This window comes from Phacochoerus africanus, chromosome 2 (genome assembly GCF_016906955.1).
Source record: "Phacochoerus africanus isolate WHEZ1 chromosome 2, ROS_Pafr_v1, whole genome shotgun sequence".
Classification (NCBI taxonomy): Eukaryota; Metazoa; Chordata; class Mammalia; order Artiodactyla; family Suidae; genus Phacochoerus; species Phacochoerus africanus.
In genome coordinates this window covers 110,708,826-110,724,486 of record NC_062545.1, presented here as the reverse complement: position 1 = coordinate 110,724,486, position 15,661 = coordinate 110,708,826, and the positions used below count along the sequence as shown (strand labels likewise).

The 15,661-nt window shown below is 45.5% G+C and overlaps 2 protein-coding genes across 7 annotated transcripts in view; one reads left to right on the top strand and one right to left on the bottom strand.

The window, feature by feature from the left end:
• The window catches only part of CA12 (carbonic anhydrase 12), a 59,368-nt gene extending 53,406 nt beyond the window's left edge, over positions 1–5,962 (bottom strand). For both annotated transcript variants that reach the window (XM_047766034.1, XM_047766045.1), the window contains exon 1: positions 5,539–5,962. In XM_047766034.1, the coding sequence (XP_047621990.1) occupies positions 5,539–5,623 (85 nt within the window). In that variant the 5' untranslated portion in view covers positions 5,624–5,962. The remainder of the gene's footprint in view (positions 1–5,538) is intronic.
• Positions 1–15,661, top strand: part of APH1B (aph-1 homolog B, gamma-secretase subunit) — a 214,118-nt gene that overhangs the window by 110,253 nt on the left and 88,204 nt on the right. The window lies entirely within an intron of this gene.

Sequence of the window (15,661 nt, the reverse complement as noted above, 5' to 3'; positions counted from 1 at the left end):
CCTAGCCTCTTTCCTGCTGCTGATGGCAAACCACTGTGAATTCTTTGGAAATGACCCTTTTGGCTTTATAAGACATGCCTGTACTGTGTCTTCATGATTTGTTTTGGTTTAGGCATGATTTGTTGACATCCCACTCTGAGAGAGAAGGATGGAGGGCTTTTTCACTACAGCCCATCACCCATCTTTAGCGATGAAGAGATGAAAGTCCACGAAGGGAAGTGGAAGATTAGTGCCTGCTAAGAAGAGTCTCCATATTTCCCACCACTTCCCATGAGCTTAGAGAATCCTGGCATCTCCTTCTCAACTTTTGGGATAGAGAGGGGAGTCTAGACTCCTTAGAGTATCTGATAAGTACTATGGACCATTCCCCCATAAACATGCCCATAGGCTTAGCCCCTCTATTGTATGTATGGTTAATGTCAGGAGGTCCATAGAACTGTGCCGAGTTTGTTTTTGTTTTTAGGGCTGGCTGCATTTGCGGCATGTGGAAGTTCCAGGCTAGGGGTCTAATTGGAGCTGCAGCTGCCAGCCTATGCCACAGCCATAGTAATGCCAGAATCCCAATTGTGTCTGTGACTTATGCTGCAGCTCCCAGCAACGCCAGATCCTTAACCCACTGAGCAAGGCCAGGGATCGAACCTGAATCCTCATGGATACTAATTAGGTTCTTAACCAGCTGAGTCCCTAAGGGAACTCCTGTTTTTTGTTTGTTTGTTTGTTTTACCGTAAGCTTCTTTACCATAAACATATTTGCCACAAGCATTTTTGCTGCCTAATTAATTGGCCATAAGGCAATTTTGCTGTGAAAGACCAAAAAATAAAAAACTGGTCGACAGCTGGGGGTTTGATAGTTGGGTTTCCACAGGTTGAAATGAGTGAGCATTTCTTCCAGTAGTTTCATTATTGATGGCTTTATTCAGCTGACCGATGATGATGATTTGCCCTAAAATTTGCTTTCTTATTTTGAAACACACTACTTTGGAGGAGAAAGAGGCCGAGGGCCTTGAAGATACAGAGTTGAGGCAACACTGCCCACAGGACTTTGGTACATCTATCAACGGACATACGTCAAGATGCCAAGAATAGACCACAATATAGAGGCTCTCACAGCTCAATAGAGAGCTCAGGTGCAAACATGCATATTAGTATTTGGAAACTAATACCTCCTTCTTTTTTTTTTGTCTTTTGTCTTTTGTCTTTTTAGGGCCGCACTTGTGGCACATGGAAGTTCCCGGGCTAGGGGTCTAAGCGGAGCTACAGCTGCCGGCCTATGCCACAGCCACAGCAACGCCAGAACCTTGACCCACTGAGCAAGGCCAGGGATTGAACCCAAAACCTCATGGTTCCTAGTTGGATTTGTTTTCCGCTGTGCCACAACAGAAACTCCTGGTACCTCTTTTAAAGAAGGAAGAAATTATTAGCAAGCAAGAAAAAATGTGATGCGGGACAAAGATGAATCACCAAACCAAAAAAAAGTGTATAAAATACTATAAATGAAAGACGTGGAAGACAAATGCTTCAGTACAACCCACAAAATAAATCAGTCAATTGTACAGTATTGCCATGATCTACACATATTTTAAATGTATTCAAATATTTTGTATTTTGCAATAAAGCCTTTGAAATTTTATTTCTTATGTTTCATTATGTCCTTTTTGATGTCCCTCTTTTACTTTTCATTATTTTCTACAGCAGAATTGCCTTATGGGCCAATTAGTTATGCAAAACGCATAGCATAACTAACACAAAATGTTTGCGGCAACAATGCTGAGGGTGATGGTACCCAGGACGCCACAGACGCCCTGAAACCTGCTATGGATAAGGGATGAATAGTCCCCAAATGAACCTCCTCTGAATTAGCAATTGGATGAAGACATTCAGAGCCACGGGGAAACCAAACCTGTATGTGACTCCTAAGTTTACTGCCAGCCTTTTGCTGAAACAATAGTGAAAAGGGATGAAAAGGCATGGCTTTGGAACTAAACTACGGAAGACTTCAAACCTTTTTCTGAACATTTCCTTCAGCGGTTTTTTTTGAAGGTTTCTATGAACACACAACTACAGATTTCAGAGGCAGAGGAAGCCAGATTATTGCCGCTTAGCCCGGCAGAACGCTTGGAGACCCAGAACGTAAAATTTCACAAATAACAGGGAAGTTTATCCATTACTTTCCTGGAGAGACACAGGCCACTTGGCGATCCTGGAGGGCACCAGGAAACACATTTGCTACCTCTGAGCAGTCCTGCCTTGGCCAGAAATTTTAATTGCACCTGCACCAAAATCAAATCTTAGCCCTAAAAGCCTACATCTTCTGCAATTTTCCCCAAAGTTCACTGAGGTTTCCCCTATTGTTGAAGCTCTCATTCTCAGATGAGGCAACAGCACAACACTCTGGAAAGCACAGGGATGTGTGTGATAGAGGGGACATCTGGGACTGTAGAGCTCAGATGGGGACACAGAACTGGGGACTTGTTTTTTTGTATTTGTTTTTGTTTTTGCTTTTCAGGTCTGCACTCGTGGCATATGGGGGTTCCCAGGCTAGGGGTTGAATCGGAGCTGTAGCTGCCGGCCTACACCACAGCCACAGCAACTCAGGATCTGAGCCACGTCTGCGACCTATACCACAGCTCACGGCAACGCCAGATCCTTAACCTGCCGAGCGAGGCCAGGGATCGAACCCACAACCTCATGGTTACTAGGCAGATTCCTTAACCACTAAGCCACAATGGGAACTCCAGTGGAGACTTGTTCTTAAAAAGCAGCAGCATCTGAGCCATCTTTCCTGTCCTACCTTTCTCTGAGTGAGCCTGCTTGGCCCTCAAGACACGGCGCTTTCAATATAAATGGCAGTGTCTTGGAGGCGCTCAGAAGCTGGAGTCTGGGGATGAGAGGCACCGAAAAATGAAGGGGAGGGTGGTCTGAGTCAGGGGGTTTCACTAGATGAAGGTCAGGGCCCAGCCTGGTTCATCGTCCGCTGAGAAGTGAAGTCAGGAAGACTTTATAAAGGGAGTGTGTAAAAAAATAAAATAAAATAAAAATAAAGGGATTGTGTGTGTGTACGTGGGTGTTTTCTTTACTTGGAAACGGCCCCTCCTGGTTTCCTACCTCTAGCTTTAGGGGCAAGGGTCTTCACAGAGTTAAACTGACCCCACAGACAGGCCAGACCAAGGTCCCTGCGGTTACACCTCAGTAGCTTCCTGAGGACAATGCTCCTTTCCAAGAAGGTCATCTGTTCATCTGGAAACCTGGGAGGCTCAGCTGGATGCCTGTTAGAACCTGCAGACCCAGCTTATACTAGTGAGGGAGAGTGTCCTGGGTGCTTGCAGAGGAAATGCTATTTCCAAAGATCCAGGTCAGGGGTTCAGGGTCCTGCCTGCTTCCTTTCCTGGGTGTTAGAATCTTCTCAGAGTAACCAACATTCATCCGGGCAGCCCAAGACTGCCCAGCTCTCTACATCAGGTTTAGGTAAAGCAGGTGCCGCAGAATTCATTGAAATGTTGCCCTACAGCAACTAAGAATTCCAAGGTTGTTTCTGGAAGATGTTTTGACTTCACCCTACTATGCTCCCTTCCTCCCTAACCCTGAAGTTCACCAGTGCCAACAGCTGGATGTTTAAGTGCTCCAGGCAAAGGGCAGACCACATGCTCACTCCAGGGCCCAGCTTAACCCCACCCCCACCCTGAACCTGGGGTTACTGCTGATACTCTACACCTCAGTGATTTTTGCTTTTGACCTTGTAACCTGAGGCAATTAAAAATTCAAGAAAACTGCCTGAGGAGTAACAGAATAAAAGCTGTGTTCTTAGAATCAAGGAGTAAGCAGGCTGGCTACTCAGTGGGGGATGAAAGCAGTGTTGTTTTTGTTTTTTTTTTTAAATTACAAAGTTCGGAGTTCCCGTCGTGGCGCAGTGGTTAACGAATCCGACTAGGAACCATGAGGTGGCGGGTTCGGTCCCTGCCCTTGCTCAGTGGGTTAACGATCCGGCGTTGCCATGAGCTGGGGTGTAGGTTGCAGACGCGGCTCGGATCCCGCGTTGCTGTGGCTCTGGCGTAGGCCAGTGGCTGCAGCTCCGATTAGACCCCTAGCCTGGGAACCTCCATATGCCGTGGGAGCAGCCCAAGAAATAGCAACAACAACAACAACAACAAAGACAAAAAATAAATAAATAAATAAATTACAAAGTTCCCAAAGCCCAAGAGAAGGGCAAGGGGGGAGGAGCAATGGAAGCAGAGGGGATTTTCTGCTCACCGCCCCCCCATCTCCTCTTGGAGCTAAAAGGGAGGTTTCTAGTGAAAAGGGAATACATGCTAAAGTTCGCAGTTTCAAAAATTAATTTCCACTTTTCTGTAACTCCTTTCTCCCACCTACTGTCTATTTCTCCCAGCTAGAGGAGGGAGATACTACCAAACATATCATGCCAGGTGGGTGGGCTCCAAGTGAATTAAGAGGGACAGCAAAGCTGCCTACACAGCCGGGCTCCCCCTGCAGCCTGCCCCTAGCCCCTCACCCCCTACCCCCTCCTCCCCACCCCCTACCCCCTGGGCACCATATCCTCCAAGAGGAGAGGGCTGAGGGGAGAGGTCCCAGCCTGGGAGGATGAATTTTCAGCCAAACTAGTCATTTGGGGCCCTTTTATAAATGTTTCAACCTAGCCTGAGTCCAGGAATGGTCACACCTACAAATGTCCTTACAACTTGGGGCAAACTCTGTCAAGGTCAGGAGCCACCATCCATCACTCTAAGTTTCCACAAGTCACCATCTACTCCCCCAGAAAAGCACTCACCCAACTGTGGAGAGGCGGGGGAAAGCCTTGACCTTGGCTCCTCACCTGCAACTCACCATCCAGACCTGAGGCCCCTCCACCCCCTCCTGCTACTGGCTGGGCACCACCAGCCTCCAGCCCTTCAGGATTAAAAGCCCTAATTACACTCAGAAATAAGGCGTGTATGCTCGCCTGACTGCACGTACACACACGTGGACCTTCAGAATAGTAGAGCCTTTCTGGAAGAAAACAATGATTACGGATAGGATGCATCACCCCTTTGACTTGGAGGTAAAACTTAATGGTAAAGAGTCTCTTCTCCAAAGAATAGCACCCACCTCTGGGCAAACCCACCCTGGTAAAGAAGCGGCTCAGAATCCCCCAGTCACTTCACCATCTGCACGTGGATCAGCGCGGGGGCACAATACTTTAAATCCTGGTTCTCCTTCTCCTCCCCACTTAGCAAATTCCCAAAGCCACCTCTCCAGAGCTGCGGGGGCCGGGGGGGGGGGTGTGCTCCGAGAACACAGGAACATATTTTAATGCGAAGACAACGTGCCCCCCTCCCACCCCGCGCCCCCCAAACCAGAGTTGATCCTCCATTCCAAAGGAAAACGAAGCATCCCTTGTAAAAAACGTGCTATTTGAGACCATGCAGGTCCTTCCCGGCTCCCCGCAAATAGTTTTACTTTATTATTAAAAAGCCCTGTGGGAAATCTTTTCAGGTGTGACTGGGCGCTCGGGATTGTTAGCAAAAAAAGAGGCAGGAACTTTACCGTTGAGTGGGGCTGGGCTGGAAAGCTGTTCCTTTAAGACCAGGAGCAGGAGGACGGCAGCCGCGTGTAGGTTGCGGTGGGGCATCTTCAGGCGGCTTCTCGGGGCCAGACGCGGGCTACTGGCGGCTGGGCTCCTCACTCTCGGTCTCGGGCTCTGGGGTCGGCGGGGCTCGCACGGGAAGCTCGTGCGCGCGTCCCGGGCGCCCTGCAGAGCACGTCTGTTCTTTGGGCTCCTGGCTCCCCGCCGGCTGCTTTTATGGAGCGACCCAGCCCCAAACACATGATGTCATCCGGTAGGGGGGAGAACGCCCTGCCTACAGGAGGTCTGGTGCCCCAGTTCCAAGGTGAGTTGTAACCCTGACTTCAGCGGCTCCCGCACCGGGCAGCGGCACCGCGCTCCTCCGGCCGGGGCTGACCTGGGAACCCAGTTCTTGGTGGAAGCCGCGGGCAGGAGTGGGAGAGATCCGCCTGCCTCAGCCCCATCCGGGAGGGTGCGTGTAGGGACGCCACGGCCTTGGTCTTTCACTGCCCTTCCTGAGAAGCCCCCTAGGTACAAGGCCATCCGGACAAGAGCCTCTTTCTGGGTCCCAGTCGTGTGTCTACCTGGACTGGGCACATCTTAGGGGACTGGACGAGGCAGCTGCGCGGGGGAGGGGGCTGCATTCAAATTCAGAATGTCTGCGGACTCTACAGCGCGTCCTTCTAAGATCTTACCCCCGAAATTTAACGCAAAGAAATGAATGGGTAAATATCACAGTGAAATAGAAATATAGATAAATAGAATAAATAACTAGAACAACTTTACTAAGCGGTTAGACTTTCCTCTCATAAGAGATAAGTCGACAAGGCTCATACTAGTTCGTACTATCAATTCGTTCTCTAGGAAGCTGGGGTAGGGCGCTTCTCTGGGGTAGCAGTGGACGAAAAGGACTTACATTGAATATTGAGCACCTTAGTTGGTGTTAAGGCCCTGTACCAGGCATTTTGCATCTTGGTTTAGATCAGAGTCTGAATTCTGTTTCCAGGGAATATTAGCATCACCTGTTGCTCATTTCTGCCCAGTTTCCTCACACATCTGTATTTTGTATTTCTTATGTGACTGGATGTAAAGATGTATTTACACCCTATACCAGTGTTTCTAATCCCCTCTGTATTTAGTCCATGTTCAGTTGTTACGTCAAAGGTCTTATCACACTGCTGCCCCTAGCACTCACTAAATCATCCTGCTGCTGTTACTGCTGCCTGCTCTTCCCACTACCGTGCTTCTGGCTTCCTTGGGCCTTCAGAACCTGTCTGCCCTGCTCCCCTTGTGGGCTCTGTCTCCTTCCTGCTCTGTGACCCTGCCTGTTCTCTCGGCTCCCTGCTGCCTGCAGATCACATGGTCTGCTAAAGGCTGCCCAACCCCAGCCCTGGTACATGAACCCTGGTTTGGTGACCTGGACCATCTTGCTCTCTCCTCTTGGCCATGGCGACCTGACCAGCCTCACCTCTCTCAGGTCTGTGCTGATCCTTAAGTGGCCTCTCAGGCTGGCCTCAGTGACCAGTGAAGCCACTTTGTCTGTGGTAGTTTTGGAGGGATAGATCTGCTTGAAAGCCTCCAGGAAGCACGTGCCACCCACATTTCAAGGAGCGCTACTGTCCTGTCCCTATCTGCTCAGCTTTTGTTGAGATAATAAAGGGCTTTGAAATCTTTTTAAGGAAGTAGTTACAAAGATGATCTTGTTACAAGCCCTTTGAGACCATGGTAGACTTAAGGATGACCTTTTCTGCCTGCAGCTTCTAATCAAATGCCATACCTCCAGGGAGGTGAGCAAGTGATTGTTGCACTGTAGTTCTTAAGACATCCATGTGTCTGATGTGTCATCAAGGTCTTCAGAAGATGAACTGTACTAGAGGAACCCAAGAGGATGGGGAGGAGCCACTGTAGGTTCGGAGAGGCACACCATAGAAGCGAAGTCACTCACTCCACATCTCACAGCTTAGTTCAAGGGAAACTGGGCCGGGCACAAGCATTTTGTTACTCCGACTCCACGTGTTTTCCCATTATGTCTAGCTAAACAGTAAGTCTTGAACATGCACCTCTAAGTGTTCCCCAGAGATCCCCAGGGATGGAAAAGTTTAAAAGGGGGATAGGTTTAATAGAAGAGAAAGGCAAGATTGTGAACTGGGTTTAATGGACAGAAAGGAGGGGATCAAGGATGGTCGTTGAGTAACTAGATCAAAAACCTGGTTAATTAGTAAGGAACAGAGAGCAATTAAAAGAGAATTGAGAACATAAATGGAGACCCAAGTGTTCTAAGCACTTTAAGAGAATTTTTTTCTTCTCGTTTGATTGCATGTAATTGACATATAGCACTGTATAGGTTTAAGATGTACTGCATAGTGATTTGAATTACACATATTGTGAAATGATTTTCGCAATATGTGTAATTTAGTGAACACCCATCATCTGATATACAAAAGAAAAGAAAAAAATGGTTTTCCTTGTGATGAGAACTCCAGAGTTACTCTTGCCATGTTCCCACATAATATACAGCAGTGTTCATTCTGTTATTCATGTTGTACTACATCCTTGGTATTTATTTCTCTTATGACTGCAATTTGTACCTTTTGACTGCCTTCATCCAATCCCCCAATCCCCACCTCTGGTAACCAGAAATCTGATCTCTTTTTCTGTGAGTTTGTTTACTTGTTTGAAGTATAATTGACTTATAAGAGTGAAATTTTTTTTTTTAATTTTAGGGTATTAGAGAGGGGGAACACAAACCAAAGTGAATAGAATCACCAGACTTCTAAAATATCAAAGCCGAATATCAAGCCTCTGCCTCCTACCTACCACCCAAGAAACAGCACAAATCTAACCAGCTTGAGACCCCCAACTCTGGAAACCCTCCCTGCCAGGGGTTTCCTCAGGCCTCTGTGATTGAGCATAGTGCACTGGCTTTGCCAGCAAGCAGATGGGGCTCTTGTCAGCTGATAAACAGCCCCATCACTCAGTGGATTAGGGTAGAAAGTGGACCTTCAGCACTCAAAGGTTGGCACTAGATGACACACCCAGAAGGCTCCAGGGAGCAGAGAGCCTTTCTAAAATGTCACTGTCTAGATCAACACTAGGGTGAGGCTGATGAGTCAAAGGCCAGAGGGGTGTGTCAAGAGGTCTGGACCAAAGTGTCTGCCCCACCACTTACCGAATGGCCTTGAGTGGTGTCACCTCTCTGAACTCCAATATTCTTGTTTCCAAAGTGCAGATTGTCATCTTGGCCCCTGGGTCATTGACAGAATTGATATATGGCTGGAAGGAGATGAGGTGGATAGAAACTCTCCTGTTCATTCATTCATTCATTCACCTTTTATGTGCCAGGCACTGTGTTAGGCATAGTCCTTCCTTTCGGAGAGTGTGTCAACATAAAACAAAGTATCTCGTAAATAACTATATAATTATGATTGTAGTAAGTTTGATGGAAGGTTGATATATAACTGGGAGGATTCCAGTCTGTCCTGGGGCCGTGGGGGGAAGTGTCAGCAATGTAAGGATTAGATCCTGTGACTTCATAAAAACCTTTGAATTGCACAGCTAATACCAGGCTCCTTTTTTTGTTTTTTGTTTGTTTGTTTTGTTTTTTGTCTTTTTAGGGCCGTGCCTGTGGCATGTGGAGGTTCCCAGGCTAGGGGTCAAATAGCAGCTGTAGCCGTCAGCCTACGCCACAGCAATGCCAGATCTGAGCTGCATCTTCAACCTACACCACAACTCAGGGCAACGTCCGATCCTTAACCCACTGAGTGAGGCCAGGGATCGAACCTGCAACCTCATGGATACCAGTCAGGTTCATTAACTGCTGAGCCACGATGGGAACTCCCTCCTCTTGCCCTTTACACAAGCTAATCATTGGCCTTTCAGGCACAAGGGTTAGAGTATAGAGATTTTTATTTCTTAAGGTAAAAATTAACTCTTCAAATAGTGTCACTCCATTAGAAATGCTTCTCTGAATAGGGCTAAAGAAAAGGCTAGTGGGAGGAGAACTAACATTTATTGAGTGCCTGTTGTTTGCCTTACCTGTGCTTGGCACTTGATTCTTACAGCCCCTGGGGATTAGTGTCTTGATCTCAGCCATGGTTTACTAACCTAAGAAAATGAAATCTAAATTCCACCAAGGGACCAAAAGTTCTTACCTGGCCCCTGCCGCCAGTTATCATGGTAACCTGTGATGCTGGACCAATTACTTGTCCCTGGAATCCCTCAGCTGCTTCTTTGCAGCTTGTCATCAGGACTTTTAGAAAGCACTCTGCATGATTGATACAAGTGCAAATAAATCAAAATCCTATGCACAGGGAAAGTTAGGATGTTAAATGAAAGTAAACTTTGGTGCGGTATGTTTTACCTCATTCCAGGTAAATTATTTTGAAAACCATGGTTTGCTGACACCAAGACTGCTTAGGAGGTAGAATTAGACTATGATAGCTTAAGCTTTCTACGTCCATCTCTCCTTTCATACCTGCTGGTTGGATCCACTCTCCTCTAACCTCAAAAGTTTGGTCCATATCCTGTTCTTCTTGTGGTCAGTCTGTGGCTCTGTCCTCTCTCACCCCTGTCTTTTAAACCAAAATGCAGTCACAGACCGCATTCCATCAAGTTCACAGGGGCCAGCCTAAAGCAGATAGCCCTAATATTGATTCTGACAACTTCCGCCAAGGCTTAGGAAAGCCAGATGGCTTAGGGGGAAGAGCTTTGGCATCAAATGAACTGCACTTGACCACTCAACTCCACCACTCACCACCTGTGTGAACTTGAGTGAGTCACTTAACCTCTCTGAGTCTCCATTTTCCTACTTTGTAAAGAGATGAAGGAGTTCCCTGGCGGCCTAGCAGTTAAGTATACCCCAAGGAGCAATAGGGGGGAAAAATATAATGAGCTAGGCCATGTAAAGAGCTTAGCACAGTGGCACATATGAGCACTATGTAAATGTAGTTTTCTGCTGTGGAAAGGTCTCAGTTGGCTGTAGGGGAATTCTTCCATCCTGTAGTTCCTAGTTTGGGCAACCCCACCAACTTCTCTGGTTTGTGCAATCACAGCAAATTCTGTGAACCTTATGAAAAGAATGAGTGGAGATTTCCAAGTATCACTCTCCCCCACAATTCTACCCATTGGGGCCTCCCTCCCAAAGATCGTAGCTTTTGTCGTAACAAACCAGTCTCCCTACTGAAACAATGATGCCTTCTAAACCAGTAGACTCAGAATTACTTTCCCACAGGAAATGCCCAGTCACAAGAATCTTGGGGCTGGGAGGTATTCCTGAGCTCAGAGATGCTGCATACTATTGGCATAAGCCGGTAATTTCCTCTTGCTTGGATGCTCTCATTTTCTGCAATTGCAGGAATTTATGAGCTGATCCCTCATTGCAATTCCTTTCAAAGAAATCTGGCAAACAAATCCTTAGATGCTGGCATGTCAACTTGGCTTTATCTTCCCTCCCCTGGTTATAGGCTACTGGGAACGTATGGTATGATTTTTTTGTTCCTCAGCCAGCTGGACTTTGCACCTTGAGCTGGGCCATCTTGTTTTAGCTCCAGTGCCAGGCAGAGAGCTCAGGGGGCTGGAAGCCTGGTGCAGACAACATTGCTGGCTTTGTAGCCTGGACAGGTGAAGGTCAATGAGTTTCCCCATAGATCATTCAGGTTGAGTTGCCTTCTGGCCAGAGGCCAGCTCTGGCAAGGATCCAGCTTCCTCTCAAGCCCTGAGAAAGGGCTCAGGTGTATCTGGTGACAAGTAGAGAGAAGGTAGACAGCCAGGGTCTCATAGTTCTCTCACCCAAGACAACACAGCCAGCAAAGGAGAGATACTTCCCTGTGGAGAGACCAGTAAAGAAATCTTAACTATGGTACTAAGATCTTCATGTCCATCCCCCTCCACATTGAGTTTGGGGTTCACTCTGTAATAGAATAAGTTACAACTAGATTACTTCTGTCTGAAAATCATAGTTTTTTTCTTTTTTAGCCTCACACGCAGCATGTGGAAGTTCCCATGCCAGGGACTGAACTTGTGTCATAGCAGTGACAATGTTGGATCCTCAACCCACTGAGCCACTAGGGAACTCCTTCATCCTAGTTTTTTTTTAAACATGGATATGCAAAACTTCTCTTTTACATATTTCTGTTTTCTCTACTTAACAGGGTTTTGGGAGCACTAGAAATGATGACAGTGATACAGTGAGAGTCCTTAAAGGATGTTCAAAGAATCAGAAAATTAGAATCAGGAATTCCCATTGTGGCTCAGCGTTAATGAACCCGATTAGTATCCATGAAGATGTGGATTTGATCCTTGGCCTTGCTCAGTGGGTTAAGGATCTGGTGTTGCCATGAGCTGTGGTAAAGGTCACAAACAAGGCTCGGATCCCGCATTGCTGTGGCCAGCAGCTACAGCTCAGATTCAACCCCTAGCCTGGGAACTTCCATATGCCACGGGTGCGGTCCTAAAAAGAAAGAATCAGAAATTAATTAGAAACTTGGGCTCACTCTTCAAATTCCGTTTCCTCAGTGGAGGAGGGGGGAAGGGGAAATACCTCCAATACCTAGGTCCTTCCATTTTTATCATAGACTGTGTGGCACTTAAGTCCAGTGAGAATGTGTAAAAATTTTAAAAACTTACAATGTTGTGTTAATTTCTACTGCACAGCAAACTGATTCAGTTATACATATACACTTTTTTTTTTTTTGGCTTCTTAGGGCCACATGTGCAGCATATGGAAGTTCCTAGGCTAGGAGTCAAATCAGACCTGTAGCCTCTGGCCACAGCCATCACCACAGCAGTGCAGGATCCAAGCCATGCTGGATCCTTAACCCACTGAGCAAGGCCAGGGATTGAACCTGCATCATCATGGATACTTGTCAGTTTCGTTCCCGCTGAGCCACAGTGACAATTCTAATAAGCACTCTTTTTTTTTTAATATTCTTTTCCATTATAGTTTATCATAGGACATTGTATACAGTTCTTTGTGCTATAGAATAGGACGTTATTGTTTATCCATTCCATGTATAATAGCTTACATCTGCTAACTCCAACTTCCCACTCTGTCTCCCAGACCCATCCCACTTGACAACCAGAAGTTTGTTCTCTTCGTCTCTGAGTTTGTTTCTTCTTCATAGATTTGTTCATTTGTGTCATATTTTAGATTTCACATCTAAGTAATATGATATTTGTCTTTCTCTTTCTACTTACTTCACTTAGCATGATAATCTCTAGGTCCATCCACGTTGCTACAAGTGGCATTATCTCATTCTTTATCATGGCTGAATAGTATTCCTTTGTGTATATGTATCATATCTTCTTGTAAAAATTTTTGAGATGTTTAGGAAGGACACTATACTTCAAAATTACAAAGTGTACTGTTGCTCGTAACTCTTGAGTTGTTTGTTTGTTTTTAGTGGAGGCATCAGACATGTCTGATAAAAAGGATCCCTGGACTTAATTCTACCTCTGAGAGAAAAACCAAGTTGATATAGGCCCAGTTCATAGGAAAGAAATCAATTCAGAGGCAGTGAAGTAGACAAACTCCATCATAATAGGTCTCATATAATTAGCTATCAGAAGAAGAGAAATGCCAACTGGGGAAGAGGGCAGAGAAAATTACAGAAGGAAGACTTCTAACTTGTAGCCGTTGTCCAGACTAAAGGGGAGATGAAGGAAGTGAAAGATGGTGCTGTGGGCCACCACATAGGGTAAGAGCAGCAGGGTGGTCTTGCGAAGATTAAACAGAGAGTCTGATGCTGCACAAAGCATATCTGCCAAGACTGGACACAAAACTTTTTTTTCCTTGAGGTATTGTTGACTTACAACATTATATTAGTTTCAGGTGTGCAGAGCAGTAATCCAGTACTCCATTTAAAGTTGTAAGAAATTGGCTGTATTCCCTGTGCTGTACAATGTATCCTTGTAGCTTATTTATCCCGTGCATGGAAAATGGAACTTTAAACATTGAACTAGAGCAGAGAAACATCTCAGCCAAGTGATTTTTATATACAAAGCTATTTAGAGGAAACTTATGAAGGAAAAAAACTGCCTGTGAATCCATCCTACCCAACAGTGACTTCATTTTTATACCTTCCATTTTTGTTCTTGTCCAAGTCAATAAAAAATATTTACAGTTACCAACAAGTAAATAGACTGTATTTTTTTTACTACTTTTTTTTGGAAACTAACACTGGATCATAAGCGTATTTCCACATTTCTGCATAATCTTAATAAAATTTTTAATGTTGACAACATTTTAAGGCAAATTTCACTAAGTCATGAAGCGATTTTAAAATAAGGAGCCAAGTTTCTTGAGAGACTTCCTCAAGAAGGCTAGAAAACTCCTTGAGAGCAATAATGGTACAATTTGACAGATTCAGATAAACATGACAATGGGTAGATTGTTGGTAAGTCAGCAGCTTGATGACTTCGGGGACAACAAGGGGACACAAGTGCACACACAATGCTGGCCATGGAGAGGAGCAAGCCCCCAGGATGGGCCCAAGTTCACTGCCCAGGGCAGAGGCAGCCACCATGCATGACAATGAATCTTCATTCTGAGTTTAGATGCTGAATGGTATTTCATCAATAGTCCCTCTGAAGAAGCTTCTGGGCCTCAAAGCTCCTCATAGAGTCCAAGAGCCATGACCAAGAAGGAAGACACTCAGTGAAGGGAAGGTCTGGGGAGTCATCTGAGCTGGACGTCCACAAGAGACATTGCAGTCCTTGTCCCACTTCCAGGTGGCTACCAGCCATCCTCCTCATACTCACTCTGGCTCTGCCTCTGCTCTCTTCTTCTCTGTTTCATCTCTTTCCTCCCCTTGAACTTTCTCCATCCTTCAGCCTGAAGAATCAGTGCATGGTGGTCTTTTGGCTCCCTCAAGTGAGTGGTGCCCTGGGGAACATGAGGCAGAGGCCAGGAAGGAATGAATTCAGACCTTGCAGAGGGATCCTTGAGGTCACTAGGAAGTAAACCATAAAGACGGTGCCCCAGGAAACAAGATAACAGTTTTTATTGTTGCACTTCTGTCTTGTTTGGGTTTATTTAAACAGCAATTCTGTTACATATTAAAACAGTGAAACGAGTTCAATTTTTTAAAAAAATTGAAAGAGGCAAATGCCTGCAATCCCACTCCCAGGCATATTTCTGGAGAAAACCATTATTTGAAAAGATAGATGCACTCCAGTGTTCAATGCAGCACTACTTACAATAGCCAAGGCATGGAAGCAACCTAAATGTCCATCGACCAGAGAAATGGATAGAGAAGATGGGGTACATATATGCAATGGAATGCTATTCGGCAATAAAAAAGAATGAAATAGTGCCATTTGCAGCAACACGGATAGACCTAGAGATTATCATACTAAGTGAAGTAAGTCAGTCAGAGACAAATATCCTATATCGCTTACGTGTGAAATCTAAAAAATGATGTAAATGAACTTATATACAAAACAGAAATAGACCCACAGGGAACTATAGGCAATATCTTCCAATTATAATAGAAAAGAATCTGGAAAAGAATATATATGTGTATATATATGTGTGTGTATATATATATATATATATAACTGAATCACTTTGCTGTACACCTAAAACTAAATCAACTATACTTCAGTTTTAAAAAAGTTAAGTCATAAAAAGGAGGCAAATGTTTTCTTTTTTAAGAGAAAGAAATGACAGACTGTCTAAGGAGAAGAGGGTATCAATGGTGCCAACAAAAGCACCGGAAAGATCACACGTGGCAAGTGCAGAGGAACGGTCTTGGACAGCAGGTGGTTCTCAGTGCATCCAAGAAATCTGGCTCTACAAACAGTGAATAGAAACTAGAGTGAGCATGAAAAAGAACAGAGAGGAGAGAAACGATGGTGGATGATAAGAGATAGGACACTTAGAAATGTTAGTAGGAAGGACAAGGAGAGAGGGCAGTGTGGTTAGTAGATGCAAACTATTAGATTTAGAATGGATGGGGCAGGAGTTCTCATCGTGGCTCAGCCGAAACAAATCTGACTGGTATCCATGAGGACTCAGGTTTGATCCCTGGCCTCGCTCAGTGGGTTAAGGATGTGGTGTTGCCCTGAGCTGCGGTGTAGGTCACAGATAAGGCTCGTATCTGGCGT